Here is a 25,974-nt window from a genome sequence, read left to right as displayed (position 1 = left end):
AGAAGTAATTGTGTTTATTACAAAGAAGAGCTGGCAGGCACCACCGTGAACAGGTGATCAAATTAGCATCATGAGCAAAGGAATGAATCAAGACCAAGGTGAGGAGAACATGGCATCATTCCAAGGTATTCCTGACAAAAAATGCGTAAATTAAGTCTAGTCATAAAGAAATATCAGACAAACCCAAGCTGAGCCCCACTCTGCAAAATAAGTGGCCTTAGAGTTTTCAAAAGGGTGACTGTCCATAAGAGAAAAATAAAGACTATTCCAGAGCAAAGGAGACTAATGCCGACCACCACTAAATGATCCTGGGTGGGCTCCTGGACCAGACAGATGACCACTACCAAAACCGGCAGAACTTGTATAAGATCTGAAAATTAAATAATACTGTGTCAGTGTTAACTTCCTGATTTGGGTGAGTAAATTGTTAGGTAAAAGAATGCCCTTATTTTTAGGAAACATACACTGAAGTATATTTAAAGATAAAGGACATCAGGTCTATAACTTTGAAATGCTCCCAAAGCCAGAGAGAGAGAAAATATAGAGAGAATTTTTTGGTGCTATTTTTGTACATTTTTATAAGCCTGGAGTTATTTCAAAATAAAACATAAAAATAGAATGGACAAATTATGAACACATGTGAACTATTAAATAAATATGAACTGTCATAATCCTATATCCCTACCCATTTACTCCTAAGCACACAGGAGGACCAAACTGGGGTGCTTAATATGAAGTCAATCTTACAAGTCTGATATAAGAAATTCTGGTGCCCACCAATGCCACCTTACTTTTTCCAATTCACAATGGTTCCATTCAAATGCAGCAGTGATACAATATCTCTTTCCTTCCTTCCTTCCTTCCTTCCTTCCTTCCTTCCTTCCTTCTTTCAAGTAGGCTCCACACCCAACATGGAGCCCAATGTGGGGTTTGAATTCATGACCCTGAAATCAAGACCCACACCAAGATCAAGAGTCGGACTTAACCAAATGAGTCATCCAGGTGCCCATCTCTGTCTTTCTGATAGTGAATAATCACTTCTGACTTCTCAATTTCAAAATTAAGAAAATTCAAAAAAATCTTCCAGTGATTCCTTTCCCTGTGAAAACACAGGTAACCTCAATAAGGCGTATTGCATTCCTCCCTCTTCATCCCTTCCCTGGCCAATATGCTTTTTGGTTAAGCAGTTGGCATTGAGATATCTGTACAGCAACTAACCCTTTGTTTTCTCCTGCCATCAGTGTGTTTTAGCTCCAGAAAGTGTATGGACAGGAGTGTGAATGGGGTGACTCAAGGTTCGCATCACTAATAGAGAGCAGAGACCCCAGCCAACTCCAGCACCTAGATGCTCCTACAGAAAATGCACACGGTCGTACACATCTGCATTCAATCTTAGCAGAGTGATTTCCGCTCTTCCCCACCCAGGGAATCTAGTAAGATAAACAGCAGAACACCACATGCTCAAGGTTTAAAACCTCTAAAGATGGCTGGACACAGGCCCCTAAAATGTCACTTGAGAAGGAGTAATGGCGATGAAGCCATTTCTTCTCATGCTCAAAGAGAAGTGAAAAGCTGAAAAGAAATTATAGCTGTACTTAACCTTGTTCTTTCTCATGGGTCATTATTAGCATGTTCTCATTTAGAATTCACAGGATGTCTTCTGGTACAGGAACATCAAATCTCTTGTTACCCTTCACCACATGCCTGAGGTCAGACAGAATTTCCATTTCACAGACAGAAAAATTAGGGCAAAAGAAAATCAAGATGATCCCCAAGCAACACTGTCTGTCGGGGGCGGAGGGGGCCCAAATGGACCAAATATTCTGCCTCCAGGAAGAAAACAAATATCCCTAATTTCCACAATAACCACACACACACACACACACACACACACACAATCATTTTATGTCAGTAATTACTAGGAAAGCCACACTGGTCTATTTTTATTTCTTCTTCCTGATTTAGAGGAATCAGTCTGGATGAAGACAAGATCACCTAAGCACATAAAATTCCATGGCTCCCAAATAATGCTTCACATTCTGGGCAAACATGAATATGACAGCCTCTACTTCTCTTGTGCCAAAGGACAGCACAAGAGGGCTCAAGGGACTTCCTGAGAACAGCTGGCCCTTCTTTCTTTTAAATATGAGAATTATTCATGTTAAAAAAAAAACACACACATTAAAAAATATCTCTTAATTTTTTGTTTTCATAAGGGAGGAGAAGCAGAAACTATTGTTTTTAAAGGTTTTTTTTTTTTTTTTTTTTTGAAAGATAGAATGAGAGAGAGAGAGAGAGAGAGAGAACATGAGAGCGGGGTGAGGGGCAGAGGGAAAAGCAGATTCAGGGATCTCGATGCAGGCTTCGATCCTGGGACTCCTGGATCATGACCTGAGCCAAAGGCAGACGCCCAGCTGAATGAGCCACCCAGGCGCCCCAGAAACTGTTGTTTCTGACACAGTTTGCCTAACTGTGCAGAGCTTGCTCAACGGGCCCAGTCCTCTAAGCACTGGTATATTGATGGACTGCTTCTATTTTTTTTTTTTTTAAGATTTTATTTATTTACTTGACAGAGAGAGACAGCAAGAGAGGGAACACCAGCAGGGGAAGTGGGAGAGAGAGAAGCAGGCTTCCCTCTGAGCAGGGAGCCCAATGCCAGGCTCAATCCCAGGACCCTGGGATCATGACCTGAGCCAAAGGCAGACACTTAACAACTGAGACACCCAGGCGCCCCCTATCTGTTTCTATTTTTAAAACAACAAACCGGGGGCGCCTGGGTGGCTCAGTGGGTTAAGCCTCTGCCTTCGGCTCAGGTCATGATCCCAGTGTCCTGGGATCGAGTCCCACATCGGGCTCTCTGCTCAGCGGGGAGCCTGCTTCCTCCTCTCTCTCTGCCTGCCTCTCCGTCTACTTGTGATTTCTGTCTGTCAAATAAATAAATAAAATCTTTAAAAAAAAAAAATAAAAAAAAAAATAAAACAACAAACCGGGGAGACAGAAATCAAAGGACCCGCAGACAAAAGGAGCATCTGAAGAACCAATGTACACTGGGAAACCAGAGGATGATCAACCAGGAGACACCGCTACGACCAGGAAAGTGAGAAGCCGAGAAGAAGTCAATAAAGACAAGTCCACAAGTGGACAACACAAGTAACACTGAAGACTCCCCTACACAAACTTTTAAACTGAATTTGCTTAAACACGGTAAGCACCGAAGACAAGCAAAGACATCCTACAACAAAGGTCTTCAATGCTCCTGGTGATTAAAATAATATTTACTTCCATGGGACCAAGCCCACAGGAGAAGCTTCAAGCAAGGAACAGCACAGTTGCTCCCCAGCATCCCACGCCCCACAAACAGAAGGCAGTCGGCCTGCTGCTAAGAGGAATCCCCAGGAACAACTGAATGCCAAGCATTTGGGGTGCATAAGAAAGAGAGCTTCAGATGGCTTTTCCAGGGTACACACAAGCATAGGTGTTCACGGAGTTAGCAAACACTTGTGAGCACTTGACATGAGTGAGACATGAGCTGCGATCGATATTCTGGTCAGCATACTTGCCAGGGAGTCTACAGGCAAGGAGTGGGGCATAGCTGATAACCCACGGGCACTGGAAAACGAGAATTCTCACAGGAAAACAGCAGACTGAATGAAGCTCGAGGGTAAGAACCACATTGCAATGGGCTACTCTCGTTCCTGTAAGATATTTAAACAATGAATTTATATTCTCCCTTCAGTCTTTCTCTGTGACACTAAGTCATGAGGTTGTTTTCATTTGAAGGGATGGGTGATGAAACAAGCCCTGAGGTTCAAGTCTAAAGTCCAGGAGCAAGTACGTGGCAGAAGACATGCTTGAAAAATCACATCTCCCCAAACTCTTAGCTGCTTATGGTTTGCTTAAGAGACATGCAAAACAGGGTTTGGAATGCACATGTAATGAAGAATTTAAATATTTTTTAAAAGAAGGAAAACAAAGCTAGGACCTGAAAAGCTTCTTCATTTTCTCAAAATGATAGCCTTTCAAAAAAAAATACAGGTTCATGAGGGACAGACAAGCAGTGAGAGCTACGGGTGGTTCACCAGAGCTGGAGTTCACAATGGAAGCTGGAAGCTGAAATGGTGCCATGAATTCAAGTGAAGGTGGTGGGCCTTTCTTTGACAGACAGGTGAGCCTTTCTTTATTTTTTCATTTATGGGTTCTTAGGGTTGTTTTTATTTAGTTTGGGGAACCACTTTGAAGCCATTCAGTGACACGATCAGAAAGTTATTCCTGGGGCAGTGTCTAAGAAAGAACAGAAAGGAGGAACAGAAGGGAGGGAGTGCAACTGTCCCATCAGAACCAGGAGAACCTTCCAAGTACTGTGGCAGAGGCCCAGAGAGCGAGCAGATGAGGAGCAAGGGGGAAAAGAGACCTTAAATACAAAAATAGCCCCAGCATTCTGAGGTTGGGCGACTCAGACAGAAATACCGAACACGGCAAGTTTAGGTCTGGGAGAGGAGGGAAGCCACTGGGAAACTGCCCCTTGGAAGCCTCCAGGCCACCTGACAGGAGTTGGGGGTGCAAAGCTAAAGTTCTGCTCAGAACACAGGCCTGTCAAACCCTCTCCAGGGGCAACCGCTAGGATGAGACTAGGCAAAACTAGCAAAACAAGTTGAGACCCACAGAAATGTTCTTTGGGGATGACACAAACAGAACAAGCCAATGGCTCCCTTAACAGCATTTTCCAACTTGGGCTAACGCTTCAGATGTCTGACCAAAATCACTGCGCTCGGCTTCGCACATGCCAGGGCGTCTCTCCTGGGTCCTCCTTCTGTCTGGAGCCCTCAGATAGCGGCTGGGCCCTTGCTGCCTCAAACTGAATCTTTAGCATTCCTGTCACCCCTTGATATGCACCACTCTGAGGGACCATCTGCCAAACTTTCACTTTTCCCTCAGAGACAGCCCTCAGACCAGCCCCGGTTCAGGTCTGTGCGGCCAATGTGGCAATCCCCCTGCCTCACCCCACCCCTGCCCAAGCCCACCGCTCCAAGAATTCTGCTAGTCACCTAGTCACACACCTGGACACAGAGGGTCGTATCTTAACTTCTACTCTTAAATATGCTTAAAACAATGTTAAGACCTCGGCAAAATGTACCTCATACACAATGTTTCCGGAAAGGCAATGACTGGAAACTAACAGTCAGTTACTGTACCCGGGCACTATGAGATGTAATCTCTGAGGCATATTTCTCTGCCAGTTTTACTTCAGAGCGTACAACTCGGATTCGGATCAGCTTTCCCCGTGACTATTAACCATAAAAAGTGGGGGAAAGAGAAACTTCCTTTCTAAATCTGTGACTACCTACATATTTTTAATTATAAATATCTAATATAATTTTAAAATCAAACTAAACCAAACCGGAAGCTAAATTTTGTTAGGCTTCATGCCATAACGCAATCAGTAATTACAAATAAATTAAACTCTGGATAAATACACAAATAAACACACACATATACATCATTTTTTTTTAAAAATCTAAAAGCAAGAATGGAAAATTTTTCAGGTAATCATTAATATAATTTAGTTAAATTACAAGAGGGGCCAAGGTCTTTTATAAGGAAAAGACCGACATTCCACAGATACTCAAGATAACCATTAAATTTGTCAATAAAATCAGATTTTTTGAAGATAACCACCAAGAACAGATTTGGGGTTTTCTTTTGTCATTTCAAAACAGCTTAAAAATGACTGCTCCTCTTGGGTGAAATTTCCAAAGGAAAGATACTCCAGGCTATTTCAGGTCTCCAGGATCCGAGCCCCATCATGATCCTCTCCCCACTCTGACCTTCCTTAAGCAAAGCTGATAAATGGAAAAATGAAATCATTCAAGTTTCACACTGTTTTCCACAAACACATAACAGCAAGCCAGAGATACCCGAAAGGCAAAAATGCAGCCATCCAAGGAATCACTGATCGGATAACCTCTGAATAACACATGATGAGGATGTGGCAATCTTTTTCCTGTTTCTGTGGGTCTCATTTCCCTGGGTGGGGAGCAGCCCTTGCTGGATCACAAAGGCTAGTGGTGCTTACCTTTTTGGCTCTTTGGGCTATGTCTGGGGTCCTTGTAAGCAGCTTCTCAATCAGGTATTCTCTGTTCTGCAAAACAAACGTTCCCAACAGTTTTAACACCAAGTAGCATATGCAGAAATTCACAGTGATTTCAAAATAGCAGATTTACGTGGGTTTTTAAGCATGTTACCTTGGCTTTCTGGAAGAATTTGCATTTTAAAAGCTCGGCGGCTGTAGGCCTGAAAGATCAATAACAAATTAGAGTTGAAACAATGACCACTTGATAAATACACTGCCTTGACTAAACAGGCAAGTCCCAGAGTGTTTCTGGAAAACCAGTTTCGGGAATAGCAAAACCAGAAACTATATTAATCACAAGCGGACCCCCAACTAAAACCATGCCTATTTCCCAGTTCCTTCCAAATACCCCTGCTGCAAAATGCATACATTCCTGTAAGTTAAATTCTGGGGCATGATCAGTTTTCCTTCCGCCCTTCGTCCTTACACCTCGCTGAGTGAATTCAGTCTGTCTGAAAGGTGTCAGACTGACACGTTTGTGAGCTCAATCCCTGTATTTATTAAGAAGCCGTGCCAGCTGCCGTATGACCCCGTCAAAGAAATTATAGTCTTCAGTGATCTCTGATTCCCCAAGAGCAGCAGGTATGGCCTGGGGTCCCCATCCTGTGGACAGGCTCTGTCTGCCCAGTGAGGGACCCTGTCTCAAGTGTATATGGCCCACCTGTTGTCAGGGGAAGGTACATGCCAGGGTGATTAGTAAAATGCAAACCCCTTTAAAAGCATTACTGGGCTGGTCTGATGGGCTCCTGATGGTCTTGTTTCTCTATTCTGTGTTTCCTATACACTGAGCAGTAGGTCTAAAAACTTGGCGAGGTTGCATGGAGCATGTCAGGGGAAGAATATTCCATAGATGATGCTGTGCACTTCTCCCCACGGCCCATCAGGGGCCCAGGATGTCAGGTTATCTCCCTGGGAGTGATGCCAAGTTTAACCAATGATCCCCAGGCCTGATATCTCACCCCTGTAAAGGTATGTTTTCCCCAATGTCTTTGGCAGGTATTTTGTTGGGTAACACTATGGCATTGGATGAGTATTCTATTCCTTAGCAGTTTTAGCATCTTTGTCTTAACGAATTATTTCATAGCAGGTGACAGAATGCTGATTTCCTACTTCTATCATTGCTTCTATGTTTATTAAATAGCATTCTTCCATAAAGAATAGCTTCCTTCCTCAAATAGTTCCTTCTGAAACAAGTAGCCAAGCAGATGGAATCAGATACATCTAGAGCAGTAGATAATCAGCAAAACAACTGTCCTGATCTCTTCAAAAACTCAGCATCATAGGTATTGGGTCGGTGGCTCCAGGAATGCAGGAGGAACAATAAAAATGGCCGCCAGGCCGTCATCTTCCAGGCCACCCTCTTCCTTAACCCATGACTCTCCCACCGGAAGGACGTATGCCAGGGGCACGTCACCAAAGTAAACCGATACCTATGCAGAAAACAGGAACATCAGGACTCCCCCCTACTCTCCAATCACCAAATACCTTACCTTATATGGCTGTGAATCTATGCCCTGTCTTAACCCAGATAAAAGACCCCTTGACCCCTCCCATGCGCGACTTCCCGGACTCCCCTCTCCAGAATCACCGAACCTCGCCCAAGGGCGCCTTTAATAAATCTTGCCTTGCGCCTATCTCGCCTGGTGTTGTGTTTATCTCGCCTGTAAAACCTTACAATAAGAGACCCTAGGGTGGCTCAGGCAGTTAAGCATCTGCTCAGGTCATGATCCCGGGGTCCTGGGATGGAGCCCCCCATCAATCTTCCTGCTCGGTGGGGGTCTGCTTCTCCCTCTCCCTCTGCCCCTCCTCCTTACTTGTGCTTGCTCTCTGTCAAATAAATGAATAAAATCTTAAAAACAAAAAAATAGAGTCCTAGAGCAAAAGGAGAAAAAAGAACTATTCCAGATTAAAAAGGACTTAAAGAAACAAAATCAAACGCCAGAAGTGACCCTTGCTAAATCCTGTCTTTGAAGAAGGGGGAGAAGCTACAAAAGACATTTGAAAATCATTACACATACGTGAATATGCCACATATCAAGGCAATTTCAGGCAATTACTGTTTACTTTCTTAGGTGTGGAAAAGTATTGTGGTTATATAGGAACACGTTTTTGTTTGCAGAGAACGCAAACTGAAGTATTAAGTCTGTCACACACTTTCAGATTGTTCAGCAAATAAGAGGTAGATAAACAGACACAGCAGATATGGAAAATTTTCGTAACTATTGCGTCTAGGTGACGCTATAGAAGTAAAGGCAGTATTATTTTTTTCCATGCGTTCATGTATTTAAAATTTTTCATAAAAAAAAAAAAAATTGGGGAGGTGAAAGGGAAACATTACTGACTATCAGGAAGTGTTCTCTCCAGGGATATTCACCAGAGGTGCAGACAGTATTTTGTTGAGAGGAGTGCAAGTTTAAAAGGAGTCCTCAGACTTGGAAAGATTGGAGAGCCCTGCTTGGGAACCAGGAAGGTCCATTAAAACGTGTCCAGAGATGGGGTGCCTGGGTGGCTCAGCGGGTTAAGCCTCTACCTTCAGCATAGGTCATGATCTCAGGGTCCTGGAATCGAGCCCTGTACTGGGCTCTCTGCTCAGTGGAGACCCTACGTCCCCCCCCCTCTCTGCCTGCCTCTCTGCCTACTTGTGATCTCTGTCTGTCAAATAAATAAATAAAGTCTTTTTTTTTTTAAATGTCCAGGGACTGAAGCCAAGCATACGGAAGAGTTAGGAAACATCTTTAAGAGGCATGGCCGTCGAAACTGCGTATGTCTACAGGGTTCATAAACTGTATTTCTATGCAAAGAACTTTTCTATTGTTACTGCTCTTTCCCTCAGCTTCAAGTGGAACACTGCTTGGAGGTACCTGACAACCCGGAGTCACCTCATCCGTTGCAATAAACAGCTGTTAATTGTTAATTGCCTTGAGTAAATAAAGGTCTAAACAACAGGTGGGCCATGAGTCAGTTACATTTTGTGTGCCATCATCTCCTCTCACTGAGCTTGTTCGAATTCAAGAATTCGTACCTCGTTAAACAGGCACACGAAAACTAAAAAATGCTGCTGCTACTTCACACGATTTAACTTTGGTTGTTATTTTACTGTATACTCGTACTGATCGTCGGCAAGGACTCTGGCCTCCAGCTACTCCAAATTCATCCTTCACTCCCTCTGTAAATATTTAGTAAGCATCCAGTCTTTGCCAGGCACGATGCTAGGTGCGAGCATACCGCCGTGAATACGGCAGACACTGACGCTACCTCCAGCAACTTGGGATCCGGCCTATACCAGTTAGCGTGTGCGGTTAGGCTGTAAGAGGCACCTGGGAACGTCCCAACACTGGAATGGAGCTCCGGGCGAAGGGGACGGCCGCGGAGAAAACGCGCAGGACAACCATTCCACACTGTACTGAGCGAGACTTGGCGTTATAACATGTTTGGCACCTCGTAACATGAAACAAAATTTTAAAAACCAAGAGGCACACAAAATAACGTAGCTCTAACGTTTTTAAGTGAAAGGGAACCTTAGAAAATCATGATGACTGAGGGACTCAATCATGGTACCTGATTCAGTCGAAACCCTCACGGCCTTTGGTCAATATAGTTACAACAGCTTGGCCCCAGTCAGTCTCTCTGTTATGTCTCTCTTCTTCCTTCTAACCCACCACCCACCTTGCTCCAGAGCTGGCTTCTGTACAAACCCAACTCTTATCCATCCTAACAGATTTCAGTAGCCAGAGAGATGCTGGCTCGCTCCCCCCTCCTCATTTTTCATCGTGCTTCTCGTGAACTCTATCCTCCAGCTACACAGGTTCGCTCGTCCTTCTTGTGCTCCTTCATGACAAAGCACGCGCTGCTTTTCTTCAAAGATTTTTGTAACTGAGTAGCACAGCTTTGCTCATCAGTCAAGAACCAATTTAAATGTCATCATCTTCAGAGATACTTTGCTCAGCTTCTATAAGGAGAATTCATTATTCCCTACTCAGTGCTCACACAACCAATCTACCCACAATCCTATTCTGTAATTATCTGTTCCTATGTCTTTCCACCTTGAACCCAGTAGGTTATAAACCCTTTCAAGACAGAGACCACACAGGATTCGTTTTTATGTCCCCATTGCCCAACACAGACCAGAAAACGGCTATAGCTCAATTTCCATACCATAATCAATGGGGTAGAACTGATGCTACCAGACACTCGGGACACAGGACCACAACTCCTAGAGCCAAATCTAGTCAACACCAAATTCTAAGCATCTGTTCAAGGTAGTAATGAATAGGAGAACGATATAATGAAAATTAGATTCATACTAACAAGAAAAAAGGTGGGGGGGTTAAGTCGTGCACAGTGGAGGTCCTAAAGTAAAGAGCCCCATGCTTCCCTCACTCCTCTGTACCCTGCCTCCTCCTTCCACACACTAAGGGTCAGGTGTAGGACCAACCCAGAGAGGAGGCTGGGAAATGCCAGACATACCTCAAGATACAGGGCTGAGAAAATACCTTCCCTTCCCAGCAAGGTCATTTCTATGGTGACCAAAACTGTAAAGAAAAGCATGCTGCAGAGAATAAAAAGAAACTCTCCATTCTTAGCCTTCATCAATAAAGACAAACATTCAACTTCACATAAGAAATGAGAAATGGTTTAAAGGAGACACATTCCTTCTTGTATAGGCTCAACATTTATGTTAATAGGCCATACAGTTCATTAAAAATAATAAGGTCTACTCTATACAGAGAAGAACTTAACAGCAGATCCTCTGTGCACTCAAATGACCTCAAGTGTCTGCAGCTTTGGAGGCAGAATCATACAAGCACCGAGCAATCTCCATAAGAAAGTATGGGAAAGCGGAACTGGAAAGAATGGGGAAAACGAGGGAGGAAGAAAATGACAGAAGGCATGAGAGAAGGTGAGGTGCGTGCAGCCCAATGGACTTTAGGGTTTTTGTGTTTGGTCGCTTGCTTGTTTGTTTTAGCTTTATGCTATAGCAACTACCAGTATGCGGTTAATACAGAACCATCAGTGCTGCCGGCCTCTTAACTGAGTACCACATAAGACAAAGAATCCTGCAAGCATAGCTACATCTGACATGGCTGCTAACAATTTTCAAATAATGCCACATAACCTAAATACAGACACTGTTGTACAAGAAAAGCTAAAATGCTATGCGCCAACAACCCAAATAATGTACAGGCTATGAATGATGATTCCATTTTAAATCCTTGAAAACAATGCAGGAGTCTGCCAGTACCAACGTTCTCAGAAGAAAATCTCTTAAAGGATCCAGTTAATACATATGGATGAACCAAAGTCCTCTGAGACTTAAAATAATTTTCAAAGGATTCAGGATGAACATGATACAGTTTAAGTAGTTTTAACAATTTGCATTATAATTTCTAAAAATCTCACTGACCTCAGACAGAGCTGTATCTCTCACCCTCCCCTCCCCCCAAAAGTAATATCAAGTTTTATTCACTGCTAATGAATTTATCTACATGATATGCACCTTCCTGTTGCTTGAAGAAAATGCTGGTTCCTTTTACAGTTGCCATCCACATGAAGTACAAAATCTATAGGATTAAGGCTCATTTCTTAAGAAATAGCAAAATGTTCTGCTATCCAAATATAAGCACCTCTTAGTCTATTTCAAAGCAGAGCACAGATTTGGATGAGCCAAACAGCGCCAACATCCCAGCTCTCTTTTCTTAGAAAAGTGCCATGAGCTCTCAGGTTGATTGAAAACAGAGCTCCTTCTCAGGCAGTCTGAGGGCTCCAGCAGGGGACTGAATCTGTCCTGGTCACTGTTCACCTATGTTTCTATTTGTTGCTAAAAAGGTCCTCGGCTAGACCAGGGTTTGGGTACCTGTCAACTGCTTTCAGATTGCAAGTAGAAGATCAACATGCAAAATTAAAAAAAAAAAAATTATCAAAAATCTTGCATTTGCTCCTCAACCCAGTCAAATTGTTTGTTTCTAAAACATTCTTCAATGAGTCTAAGTCATCGCCAAATTGCAAGCTCCCCACTGTCTCCAGCTGCTCAAGAAATATCAACTATGTAATACAGACTGTGGATAGAAAGACATAAAGATGAAAGACACAGGTTCTCCTTCTAGAAAAGTTACAAACTTATGAGGAAATTAGATGTGTAAGTCCATAAATGCACATAATGTGGTAAGTGCTTTAAGAGATATATCCTCAACATACTATAGGAAAACTAAGGGTTGTAATAATACCACTCAGCCAGGAAGAAAAAGGCAAATAGTGAATGACAACCCCAATTTCCTGAATAATCAGGAACCCCCTAGGGACCGTGCTATCCTCTTTTTTTTAAAGATTTGTTTGTTTATTTATTTTTAGGGAGAGAGGAAGAGAGAGAGAGGGCACATGCAATGAAGGGTGGGGGCAATAGGAGAGGGAGAAAGAGTATTTCAAGCAGACACCCCGCTGAGCACAGAACCCTACATGGGGCTCAATCCCACCACACTGAGATCATGATCTAAGCCAAAACCAAAAGCCAGACACTCAACGGACCGAGTCACCCAGGCGCCGCAGTGCTATCTCTTTAAGTGTGTGATTGTATTCTATCCTCATGACAATCCTATGAAGCAGGTGTTATTAGGCCCATTTTACAGATAAGGAAACTAAGTCATGTAGACAATGATATAGTAGAGCTAGGAATCTCACTCTGATTTATCTAACCCTAAGAAGATGGGACCTTTCAAGTAAGGATTAAAAGAGGGTGGAAGGGGGACAGAGGCAGAGAAATAATGTTTGGACAACAGAAGCAAAGACAGAGAAGACAGGAAATATTCACGGTTTCTTTCAGATTTGTGTAGCAATTAAATGTTCACTTATTTAGTAATGAATACATATTTTGAAACTGCATGCTATATTAAAAAATTCAATAGTTTTTTTTTCATTCTCATATTTCACGAATTTTTTTTTGCCTCAAAAGAAGACATACAAGTGGCCAACAGACACATGAAAAGATGCTCAACATCACTCATCATCATAGAAACGCAAATCAAAACCACAATGAAAGGGATGCCTGGCTGGCTCAATCAGTAGAACATGTGACCCTTGTTCTCAGGATTGTGAGTTCAAGCCCCACGCTGGGGGACAGTTTACTTAAAAATATAAATTTAATTTAATTGAAAAAAAAAACACACAAAGAAGTATCACCTTACACCTGTCAGAATGGCTAGCCACAAATATAAGAAACAAATGTGGAAGAGGATGTGGAGAGAAAGGAACCCTCGTGCTCGGTTAGTGGGAATCCAAATTGGTGCAGCCACAGTGGAAAACAGTGTGGAAGATCCTCAAAATTGAAAAATAGAATTACCATATGATCCAGTAATTCCACTACCAGGTATGTACCTAAGGAAAATACTAATCCAAAAAGACAGATGAACACCCCTATTTTTATTGTAGCATTATTTACAATAGCCAAGATGGGGAAGCAACTCAAGTGTCCACTGACAGATGAATGGAGAAAGAAGATGCGGGACGTATATACAATAGAATATACTCAGTCATAAAAAGGAATGCGATTATGCCATCTGCAACAATGTGGATGGACCTAGAGGATATAATGCTAAGTGAAAAAAGCCAGACAGAGAATGACAAATACCATATGATTTCACTCGTAAGTGGAATTTAAGAAACAAAACAAACAAACAAAACACACTCTTAAATATAGAGAATAAACTGGTGGTTACCAGAGGGGAGGTTCATCGGGGTGGGTGAAATAGCTGTAGATTGTACACCTGAAACTAATATAACACTGTATGGTAATTACACTTCAATTTTTTAAAAAACAGTCCCAAGAATTTGCACCACTAATACTCTCTGTTTGTTATAGAAGACAATTGTGCAATAGTGAAATTAGATTATGTTATAATGAAAATATCTGAAAGAAGTCCTTAAACTAGTAATACTTTGTAAATCAACAAGTTACTAAGAGAGCACTCTGAGGGGAAGAATTTTTAAGAATTCAAATATATGGTGCACGACTCTTTTCAAGAATTTTTTGGAGGGGTGGAGTGGTAGGAACCTGACATTCAAGCGCATATAATAAATAACTCCTGGAAAGACTTTCAAAATTATTAAGAAATAAGAACAATTTATTAAATACAATGTATGATAATCTAGTTTATTCTGACTGATTTACAAATTCCTAAAGAGATCTATTGTCCTATCATTAGTACACCAGCAATTTGCCCCACAGTTTTTCCAGAAGGGCTAGAAATGAGTGACATTACACATCATCACCACTACGTGGGATCTCAACTAGTTTGAAAATCCCAGAGACCATCAGACACAACCCAGAGCTAACTGGGAAGACAGGTACCTCTCTCAACGGGCTCTGGAGGATGGAACTATTTCCTTGGTGATGCCAAAAATTTATGTTTGGAGACAACACCAGCTACAAAGGTAAGACAAGCAAGTGTTGCAGGACAAAATGAGAACCCAAGAGCATCTTCACCCAATAGAGGTGTGAAGAAGTAACCTCAATGAAAGCTCAGTATAACTTCAGAAGAAAAACAAGCCCTAAAAATCCAATAGAAAAGGCAACTAAGATGTTTAAGCAGAAACAGCCTGATGGTGTGACAAAACGATGATCCCTTTTACAATAAACAATAAATAAATAAATAAATAAATAAAGATGCTTGACAGCAGTCTTTCAACCTAGCCCCACAAGGAAGGTTGACTGATTTAGAGAAGATTCAAGGCAAACTCAGTAAACTGTAAGGGAATGAAGCGAGCAGCTACAGTGAATGGGTTAAAATAATGAAAACTGTTTAATCTAGAGAAGGGCCGCCCACTGAAACAGCAGATTACGGTGTAAAAAGAAAAGACTTAAGTTTCATAAAGCATTTAAGAAGACCAGAATCCCTCCAAAATCAGGTCCTTCCCTGAAAAGGAAAGCTTCAGGAAAGAAGTCAGTGTTTTGTGTCTTCAAATACAAGTATCAATTCAAACCCTTGGGTGGGTAAGGTGGCCAGTGACTCCCCAGGTCTGTGGTCTACGCTGATGGTACACTAGGGCTTCACCACGCAACCAACTCCACAAAGGGACTTTACCCAGGCAAAGCCTGTGTGGCTCACGTCATTAACATTGTTCTTTAAGCGATACAAGACACGGGGCTACATTATCACTAGCTGGGGTATTTCAAAGTCACAGATATTAAGAAAAAAGAAACACGCTCCAAAAACAGACACACACGCTACAAAGCAGGGCAATAACCCAAGAATAAAGAGGAAACAGGCACGTTAATTTCAAACCATTTGCTTCTGTTTATATGATTAATGTTTCTAATGCAAAATTCTTAATCTTCTTTACTGATAATCTTTCAAACAGCACAACTTGTTCTGCAACTAAGAGGAAGCTCATGCAAAATTCAATAGCTCTGCCTGGTTCAGACTGGAGCTAGCAGGATATTCAAACCCTGAGAGGTCAGCTCAACCTACACAGTGCAGAACATTAGCTCAGCTTCTGAGTGCACTGCTGCCAATTTTTTCTGATTTCTGTTTTACTTCATTTCCTTTGATGACAGAGCCCACACCTAACAAACACAGTGAATCTCATTAGCACTAAAAATTTTCCTCTGCCTCTCCCTCCTCCTCACTCCTCTCCCACTCCACCCCACCCCGTCCTCCAAGAACAGGTTGGAAGCCAGGGGCCAGAGCAGGATTTTCCCTGGACTAGAAGTACCTTTCGGGTGTCCTCACACAGCCTTTTCCTGGCCACAATCAAAGCTTTGTTGTGTTTCAAACCAGGTCATTAACTCATCCGCCAGGTTTGACGTACCTTTTCGAAGGGTCTTTCTGAAGACACAGTGAAAGTAATTTCCTAAAGGACTTGCCGTATTTTTTCATCATTTCCTTATCCTCTACTCCTGTTTCTAAAGTGGGTGGGTCATTTTGCAAAGTCAGCATTAACACCTGCAGCAGAAACAAACACAAAGACAGAATGTCAGTACAGCCGCTGCTACAGTCGTGTCTTCACATTTCACCAACACATAAGACGCCATCTTGGATGAGGAGCTTTTCTGTGGTTTTAACCTTCCAGAAAGTGTGTACTGAAAGTCCTCATTTCCTTTCGCAAATCTGTTCATGGGCCCTTTCACCTTTTTGTTATTCCATTGACAGAACTTACAAAATCTGTTCTGTGGGTGAAGAAAAATGTCCCCAGAGTGGCCGGGACAGAACTTCTGGGAACTGGCTTTCAGACAGCCTCGAGGAGCACGTAGCTCCAGCACAGGCTTAGTGAAGGCTGGGGCTCAGGCTGGGAAAGTGGGGTAGAGGGAGGCCCAGAGCAGCCATGAACGGTCATGTGTACAGGTCATTCATAAGTAAGGAACCGCCCGTACTCAAGGCTTCTGCTGACATGCTGCCAACCCTAAAAATAAAGCCACAGCATCCCAGAAGGTAACACATGATTTCCTTTTTTCAATGAGCAAACCTACAGAATATTGCTTAAAGGCTGCTGAAAGCTAGCCAGAATACGAGTTACTAAAAACCATAACCAGAGCCAAATGGCCACGCTACTTCTTCCAGAAGGGGACAAAATGACATAAAAATATAGCTTCAAATCAAAAAAGGGTAAAAATTCCATTCATTCACATCAAAATTACTTGTTTAAGAAAAAAGAGTAGAACTTGTAGTAAGAGAACTTGACCTATAAAAGAAATAAACCTCATTAATGCATAAAATGGCCTTAATTGATGCAAATGTGATACATGCCAGGACTCCTTTCAAACACTTTCAGATGTGTGAAGAGATGAAGGACTAAAGTGACAGTTCATGGTTTGTGGAGGATAACAGCAAACAGAAGAAAGTGGGCGAGCTGTGAAGTCCCAGTGGAGCCCCACAGGACGTCAGGCTGGGGTTAGCGCTGGGACTTTGGATTCGGGTGGGAAACAAGCAGGGGTCGGGAAAGGAAGAAATCAAGAAATAAGAAAAAATAATGCAGAAAAACTGGATGGAAGCAATAATCTTCCAAGTTGTTTGTGTTTTTTCTCTGCAAGGGCAGTTCAACTGTTTACACCTCAACTTTGAATTCTCTGCTAATAAAAGGAGGTATATATACACACACACACACACACACCCTAATCTTAAGAATGTTAAAAATATGTACATAAATACAGAGAGAAAAGAGCAATGTACTAAACTCTGCTAAGATCTTAACAGGGATTGTCTGTGGTTAATGAGATTATGAATGATTTATTTTCTTCTTGATTCTTATTTGGACTTCCAAATTTTCTCATAAGAACATATTAACTTTTTAATCAGTGAAATTATTGAACTTTGTTTATCCTTGGGTTTTTCTTAACCCTCCTAAATTTTTCCAGTATTTTCCTAGGAAAATGGTGAAACAAACAAAGACTGTATTCTCTAAAATACCTCCATCATTTCTAGCCACTATTTCAGCCCCCAAACAAAATCTAATTGGGTCCATCAGCCCTGCTACCCCCATCTCAGAATAAGTGAAATAATAACATAGGGCAGTTCAAAGAATTACAAAGATCGGAAAACACCACCCAAATATAGGTTATTGCCTGAAAACACTGGGCTCCCTTATTTCAGATGAGTCACCAACATGACACAGTGAACACGGGGGTGAAATGTTACAGATCATTTAAAAAAAAAATGGGAGAATCCATCTGCAAAGGCAACATCAATATAATCCAATTTTAGATCTTCCTTGGGGGTCAGGGGTCTTTAGCTATCAAAAGAGTAGTGACCAGCATTTGTCCCAGTTCTCAACCTCCACCGCCCAAAGTGATTGCAGTCCTCAGACAGATCTCTGCTAAGAACGTATAGCGAGCTTCTAAGCCGGGAGCTCTACCACTTTTGTCCTATTCTATCCACATCAGACAACATTTAAACTTGGCTGTGTTCCTCCATTAATTCTCCTCAGGTCTAAGAGAAAAATGACTATGTTTAAGAGAATTACAGAACAGATTCCGTTAAATCCTATTTCAAGCCCGACATATGATTCCCAATAGTAATTACTTTCATAGGAGGGTATTTGTGATAAGGTGCTGCTCCTGTTGCTAATTCAATGGCAGTTATTCCAAAACTCCACATGTCAGCCTTGAAGTCATAGCCTCTCACCTAAGAACAGAAAGAGGAAAAAACATAATTATACAGTAGGCCTGTCATCCCCCCCAGGAAGTCCATATTATGCTGGAGATCTACGGCAGGGATGCACAACTTTGATATTATTTTGATAAGGTCCAGCAGTTGAGAGCTAAATCTTAGTTGAAAGGGGCATTCTAGTAAAATGACTGACTTGAGTGAAATGTTAATATATTTAATGATACAAGGCTTCCTTTTTTTTTTTTTTTTTTTTACCTGTTCCATGACTTCAGGGGCCATCCAACATGGAGTACCAACAAATGTTTTTCTTACTTTATTCCGGGTAACATCACCTCCTGTTGCTAGGAATGCACTTACCCCAAAATCTAAAAGAAAAAAAAAAGTCACCCTTATTTGATATAAGACGTTATTGCTTACACATTCTGACTTTATACACCTCTCTTTTCCTGTCCAGTGATGATGAATTGTTCCAAACACCATGGAGCCCTCTCTGGGTCACACCAAGGCAGTTCCGCCACCAGCCATCCTACACTTTAGAGAATGCCATCACGGGTGATGGGTCAGCAAGCTCACCAGTCCAGAAACTTACCGTATCAAATTATATTTTGGACCAAAAAGGTATCAAAAGTCCTAACTAACCACAAAGGATTATAACAATAAAATAAAAATGTGTTCTCAGAGCCCTAAATAGAAAGGATCATAGCTTTTAGAGTCATTTCAACAAATCATTTCTAAGAATAGCACTGGAAGCAGTAAAATCAGTATGTGATGCGGTTTCTTTTTAATGTGTTTCTTTTATTATCATTTTTCCAGCATCTTTAATTTAATCATCAATGTTTGGGAAATGGATTTTTTTTTTTAAAGGTGGCTTGGGGAAGGGTGAAATAGAGGAGATTAAGACTACATTTATGGTGATGAGCACTCAGTAATGTAGAGAATTGCCAAATCATTATATTGTACACCTGAAACTAACACAACACTGTATGTTAATTATAATTCAATAAAAAAGATTTCAATAAAGGATAAATAACATTCGTTTTCCACATTCCCATGGCATTGCTTAAAGGGTGCTGACAACGTAGGCAAAATCGTAACAGTAAATCCATGAACCCAGGTACATCAAGCCAACGTGTCCAGGTTTGTACATATGTAGCAATCAACACAAAGGAAAAGCTCAGTCAGCAAAGACTGGTTTTTGTTTTTGGTTTTTTTCTCAATATTTGCTTTCTGGATAATTTTCATAGGTATAGGTACAATGGTTTGTAGAATGAAATAATACTCTTCTTGACATCCATTACATATGAGAAACTCTTTTGGCAGGAGGACGAATTAGGCATACCGTATACACAGGCCCATGTGTATTTAGGCAAAAATGATGTTCTTTTGTGACCACAGAGAAGGAATACCCAGTGGTTATTAATGCACGTGTTTCTGTGTAGATTTTTATTAAAAGTTAAAATCAGTTAATAAGTTAAGGTACCAACCACTTAGGGCTAGAACAGACCTCCCAGCAAGAGCCAACTCAAGGACAGCTCAATAGTAATTGGGTAAATGGTAATTAAAAAAGGTTGTCAATGCCTCTAATTGCTGCAGCAGACTAGTCTGAGCCCCTTCAAATTGCTCTCCTATATTCCTCCTTCGCTGGTTCCCTTTGATGACTTGCCAGGATGACAGCAATTACCAAAGAACAACATCAAGCACAAACCAAGGTCAAAATGTATTAGCATTTGCTTTAGGTCTTCAATATTAAGTTATGTGGTAACACTGTAACCAGTTCCCTGAGTTGAAATATGTTGACTGTTTCGTTTTATTTACATTTAAATTTACTCAACTCCCAGCAGGATTTCAACTACAAGTAAAAGGAATAAAAATTGACAAATGGAGTCTTTGTTCCAACTGCTCCTCTCATGATGATACTGAGCTAAAGCATATTTTGAAAGTGCTATATAATTTAATTTGCACATATGTGCCAAATTCTAAAACTCTGAATTCTTATATTTCGGTCAGAAAAATGAAGGCTTGTGAAAAGAAATCTCTAGAACCAGTAAACCAATCTCCTGTGGGTAGGAGCAAATAAAATTCATGTTCTTACAAAAGAGCTACGTGAATTAAATTTTTTGTAAGCATCTACTATATTTGGCTAGAGGAAAAGACAGTACGATCGGCTTTGAAAAATATTAATTTCAACTTAATTTGTATTTCTGAAAATGTCAACAATGAAGTCAACATTCCATTTCTAGTAAAATAATTTTGTAACGAGGGTCCATGGGTGGCTCAGTCAGTGAAGTCTGCTTTTAGGCTCTCTGATCACAATCCTGGGGTTCAGGGATCGAGCCCCACATGGGGCTCTCTGCTCAGTGGAGAACCCGCTTCTCTTCCTCTGCCCCTTGCTCAGGCACATGCATGCCTGTGCTTCCTCTTCTCTTTCTCAAATAAATAAAATCTTTAAAAAAAATTTTTTTTGTAACAAGATAATACTAAGTACATAACATCTGTAAATAGTTAAGAATATGGGTAGAAGTTGCTCTAAGGAAAAAGGGATTTTTTTATAAAAGCAGTTAAAATTCTACACCCCAATCTCTCCTAAAAGATATAACCCAGATAAAAATCCATAGTTAACATCAAATACTTTAATTCCTTAAAAATACCACAGGATTACATTAGACCCTTTTTAAAGCTGCAAAAACAGCTGAAAAAAAAAAAAAAGATGTAGAGTAGCCATTTATTATGGACAATACCCCTTCAATATATCCTGCAAGATTCACATATTTATTCCTAGCCTCCACTTAGAACACTCACTTTAAAGTCATAAACAGATGGTTAAATGTCTTTAAAGCTCAGAATAAAAATTCCAGAAGCAGAAAACGCCAATCCTAACATGTACTCACCCTTATGAATCCAGAGTAAATACACAGTTGGCTCTTATGGATTGCCAATGTGTATCCAGAAAGATTTATATGTACTGAGACAACACTTTGACCAAAGTACATAGGGTACCTGTGTAAAAAGGAAAACTGCCCTATTCTGTCAAGACAGCATGCGTAAGTGAGAATGGGGGAGAGGGTATGGGGACATAGCCACTGAAAAGAGTCCTTGTTTCCTAAGAGGGACGTCTATACGGCGAAGGGAGTGCAACCAGATACACTTGGGTCAGAAACCATGAATGTTTCTCTGGCCACACGGAATCAAAGGCTCCACACAGAGTTAGCCGGCCATCTTCCTGCGTCCGGGAATAACTGCATCTCAAACCAGAAAGAACCCTGTCAGCCTAAGAGCTGAAAGGCTCCCTCACATCTTTGAATCCAGCCACTTTGCAGCAGCCTCCAAAACCCCCCACCCTCCTCTGGCTTTCTCCAGGACCATGCCCTGGCCACCAGGCCTTCCTCGGTCACACACCTGACCTCCCCCTCAAACGGCCTTCAAGGCCTCCTCCTCCCCAGGATAGAGTCAAAAATCCCTCAGGACAACCCGTAAACCTGACTTCCCTTTTTTCCTCTCCCTCCTCAGCGGTCCCTACTCTCAAATCTAGACCTGGAGCCTCCCCCTGCTGAAGGACTCACTGTTTCTTCCCCAGCTCCAGCACCAGGCCTGCCCTCCTTACCCCAGCACTCCCCCCGCCCCCGCCACCGTCCCTCACAGTCTGCCTGTGCCCCTGAGGCTCTGTGGTGGCCCAGGGACGCTGTTCCCTCCACGGAGAGTGATGCGGGCTGCAGAGGACATTAGCACACCCCTATGAAGAACAGAAGCACCTCTGGCATTCCGAGTCTGGGCACTGTGGGGCTTTTTCACAGTCACCTTTGTGTTGAGGTACAGTTAGACTGATGTGCACCCAACACCACTGCCTCATTTGTGGTGTGTGATTAAGTCACCTTGAGAATGGTCTTACTTGTAGGCACATGAATGCCAGGCGCCAGGACAGATCTGGAGGTTTGCAGTACAGCCACCTGTATGGACAGTCTCACATGCTGCACCCAGTGTCCCCATGGATCAGGCTGAGGCCATGATGCTCCCCAGCCATGTGAGGCTACCAAACCTTCAACCGGGTCTTCTTGGCCTCTGTTTCCTGACCAGCTTTCTCAGGTTCTGCTTATCTTCATATGACGTTCATATTGATAACACCTTCCTGCTTCTTTCCACCATGTGTAAATCTGCTTTCCGATAAATGTGAGGTAGATCCATAAGCTCCTAGTCTCTGCCTCTGAACTGGAGTGAGAGGATAACCATAAACATTTTTACAAATTATGAGAAAGATAGGTTTCCTGACCTTTAAGTGTTGACCAGCAAGGAGACGGAGGCCAGAAAACAACGAACAGAGCAACATTGTGCTGTGTAGACAGAGGAGCAAGGGCAGTAACAGTCATGACAGGTTCCACCCCCCACTGGGGCCTCAGACCTGGCCTTGGAGAAGAGGTTAAGACCTGGAGAGGCAAGCCTCAAAGGACACAGCATTCCAGACAGAGAAACAGCCTCAGCAAAGCACAAGTGTTGAGCCAAGAAGAAAAAGGGTATGACAGCTGCTGGGGTCAAACCCTCAAATACCTCCAGAGGCCAGGCAGCAATAAAGGAGGGACAGTCTTGAAAAGAATCAGCACAGTCTGAACCATTAAAGGGCTCTTGAGGCTTAATATCGGCACAGGGGGCTCTAGGCCCTCTCTCCTCAGGAGCCCCTTCTCAGTGCAGGTCCCTGCTATTCCACTGGAAAAGAAAGTCACCGTAGAGGAATAGGGTCTGCCACGGCCGAGGTCCCCACTTTCCCAGAGCAAGCAAGCAAATATCAAGATCTTTATGTAAAACCTCTCCTTTCTATTGTTGTTGGCAACAAATTCGCTTACAAAAAAAAAAAAAAAAAAAAGGAAAGGCAAAATAAAGCAATGACGCCTCCCCGGTTTAGCCTGCAAACCAATCTCCCAAGCTGCTATCAGACCTAAAAGTCACCTATACTGTAACACACACCATATGCAATATTATATTTGTGAGACCTAAGTGCTCAACTGGCATTCTGACCCAGAGCACCCAGCGCCAGAACGTTCTGGTCGCATTTGATATGCCGGATGCAGCTGCTCATGCTCACAGTATTTCTATTATCTCTAAGTATAAATAAGTATGAGCCAGGTGAAGGCCCCAAAGGGGCTATTATTGGAGGATAATAATGCCGGTCACCTGTTGGCAGGCGTGAGGCATGTGAGAAACAGGCCCTTCTCAGAAAAAAGTAAAGGTAGTCAGTGCACAGAGAACAGCTAAAATATTTACCTGAACTCGCCGCTCTTGTGCGAATAGAAAGAATCCAGTCAAACCCAGAAGTAAGCTAAATCCCTCCCCAGTCCTAGGTCTAGTTCGATTCTAGAAGCCAAGTGCACATGTACCAGAAAACTGCATCTGGAATTTTGGCAAGTCTGCTTTAAGTGACTTTTCCACTCACCTAGATGGGCAGAGAGCAGAAACTTCCTTGAGCCTACAGAACAAAGCATGAGAACTCTTTAGGGGTTTGCTTGCTAACGAAGGGCAAAACCTGGTCTGGAACTTGACTTCCGTAAAACCTGGGAGTGGCACTGCAGGTAAAGAACCAGCCCTAACCTTAACCTGCCCCCAACATCCACAGCAGCTCCTCACACCTAGGAGGAGGGACCCAAGTTGCAGATGAGAAACCAGCTCAGGTTAATTCAACACTTGACTAGAGAATAATGGAATCAACATGTGATGGCTCAGAGCTTCCTAAAACCTATTCAAAACAGGCTACAACAGACCAGATCCCTTCGGACCTGCCAGCATCTGGCTGGGGGTCCTAGGGAGCAGGGACCCTCTGGCAGGTCCTTGCTTGAACCCATCTCTTTTCCCCAGTGGCCACGGTCTAGAAAAGCAGGGAAGCAGCAAGACTGTGGAGGAGCCCAGCCACAGAATCTAAGAACCAGGGAAAGGAAGCTGAGCCTGACCCCCTCGGCCGCCCAACTACCATGGCACTCGTTCTAGCCAAAGAGGAAATTTTGGAAAAGGACTCACACAGTGATGTTCAGGAGCTAAATCAACAGAGCCTGTATCTTTAGAGAGATTCTGGAAATGGAAAGGATTAGACAAGCTCTTAGGAAAATACGATGATTTAGTGGCTATTGGAGTTGAAGAAGAGGAAGGAATTAAAAAGATTAAATGTCTTGCCAAAGACCACATGGCAAGTTATCGAGGGTCTGGAGAAAACCCACAGCCCTTCACAGAGGAGTCAGCCAGTTAGCCCTGGTGTCCATTTTGAGAAAATTCGGTGTATTTTTCCGTCCTGAAAAGGACACGCAAGATGAATAATGGGGGTTAAGACTCCACAACTCCTGAGCTCTTCCCTCAGTCAGGCTCAAGTTGTGATTACCCAACACAGAGAAGCTCCCTGGTTAAACCGAAATGTCGTATTTACATCATCAAAACAATCCCTTCACAATTTGGGTGGACTACCAGGGTGGGTTTTGTTTGGTTTTGTTTTTTCATTTATTTATTTTCTCACAAGAGACTCTTGAGACTTTACAGACAAAACTGAAGTGTGCTTCCAAACACCCAGGAACATTTTCAGGGCTGCAGCTGGACGCCCAGACGTCCTGAGTCCCACAGGTTTCCTTAAAACGCCACGCCGCCAGTGCTGGATGGGTAAAGAAGCATGCAAAGAAGTGCTACGATTTCAATAATGCCGACTATATAACTGTGGGTATAAAACAGAAGCAAGTATTTTCTTACCAGAGTAGACTACAGAAAGTTGTGTTGTTTTAAACACCGTACTGAGTTCTTACTATGTTGCTTTTATAAAAGGAGGGCCAGCGGTAGAGCACCCTACTTACAGTTTCAGAAGCTCAGGATGTTCCCCTAGTCACCCCTAGCCCGGGGTGCCTGGTTGGCTCCGTCTTTAAGTGTCTGCCTTTGGCTCAGGTCATGATCCCAGGGTCCTGGGATGGAGCCCCGCATCGGGCTCCCTGCTCCCCAGGAAGCCTGCTTCTCCCTCTCCTTCTCCCACTCCCACTCCCCGTTTGTGTTCCCTCTCTCATCATCTCTCTCTGTCAAACAAATAAATAAGATCTAAAAAAATAAAGTACAGAACATATTAAAAAAAAAAAAAAAACCAAAAACAAAAAGAAAACTTTAACCCTGTGGGTTTAGACACCAGGGGGCTTCTAGAACTTTGATTTAGACACAACCCTGGCCTTCTGGTGAGAGCTAAGGTGGAAACATGGGATATTGATTTAAATGACAACATTACATGGCTTCAACAGCAAGAATGGAAGAAAGACATTTATGTGTCCAGCCTCCGGTCCTCAGATCCAAAGGCGTGGTCCTCAGCTTGCTGGCAACTCCTAGACAGACTTTACCCGCTGACTTTCTTGGTCAAGGGAAGACCTGACCTGGTCAGTATAGGCTTTAGCAGTTACAGAATCAAAAGCACCCCTCTTCCAACTGCAATCCTGCGTATTCCATCCAGATTCATCTTCCTTGAGTCCAGGTCTGACCGCAGCCCTCTCGGGTCACAATCTCTCCTGGACAAGGCAACTGGAGAATGCCACCGCAGTCCATCCGGTCTGTGGAAGTCATTGGGCTGCCCACGTGGTCACATCCAACTGTGATGCCTCTCCAGTGGTCACGTGCTCTGGCAGAATGTTTTTTGCCTAACTGACCAAATCGCTGTTTCTCAATTTCAATTTTTTTTTTAAAGATTTTATTTATTTATTTGACAGAGAGAGATCACAAGTAGGCAGAGAGGCAGGCAGAGAGAGAGAGAGAGGA

At 42.6% G+C, this 25,974-nt stretch overlaps 1 protein-coding gene across 3 annotated transcripts in view; it reads right to left on the bottom strand.

Moving 5' to 3' along the window:
* The window catches only part of STK39 (serine/threonine kinase 39), a 298,465-nt gene that overhangs the window by 176,823 nt on the left and 95,668 nt on the right, over nt 1-25,974 (bottom strand). For all 3 annotated transcript variants that reach the window (XM_082689250.1, XM_082689249.1, XM_082689251.1), the window contains 5 exons: nt 18,481-18,590; nt 18,139-18,240; nt 15,932-16,065; nt 6,243-6,291; nt 6,074-6,139 (listed from right to left, as the gene is read on the bottom strand). In XM_082689250.1, the coding sequence (XP_082545376.1) occupies nt 6,074-6,139; nt 6,243-6,291; nt 15,932-16,065; nt 18,139-18,240; nt 18,481-18,590 (461 nt within the window). The remainder of the gene's footprint in view (nt 1-6,073; nt 6,140-6,242; nt 6,292-15,931; nt 16,066-18,138; nt 18,241-18,480; nt 18,591-25,974) is intronic.

This window comes from Mustela nivalis (assembly GCF_964662115.1).
Source record: "Mustela nivalis genome assembly, chromosome: 11".
Taxonomy (NCBI): Eukaryota; Metazoa; Chordata; class Mammalia; order Carnivora; family Mustelidae; genus Mustela; species Mustela nivalis.
The sequence above is the reverse complement of the archived record's forward strand: the minus strand, read 5'-3'. Positions and strand labels throughout refer to the sequence as shown.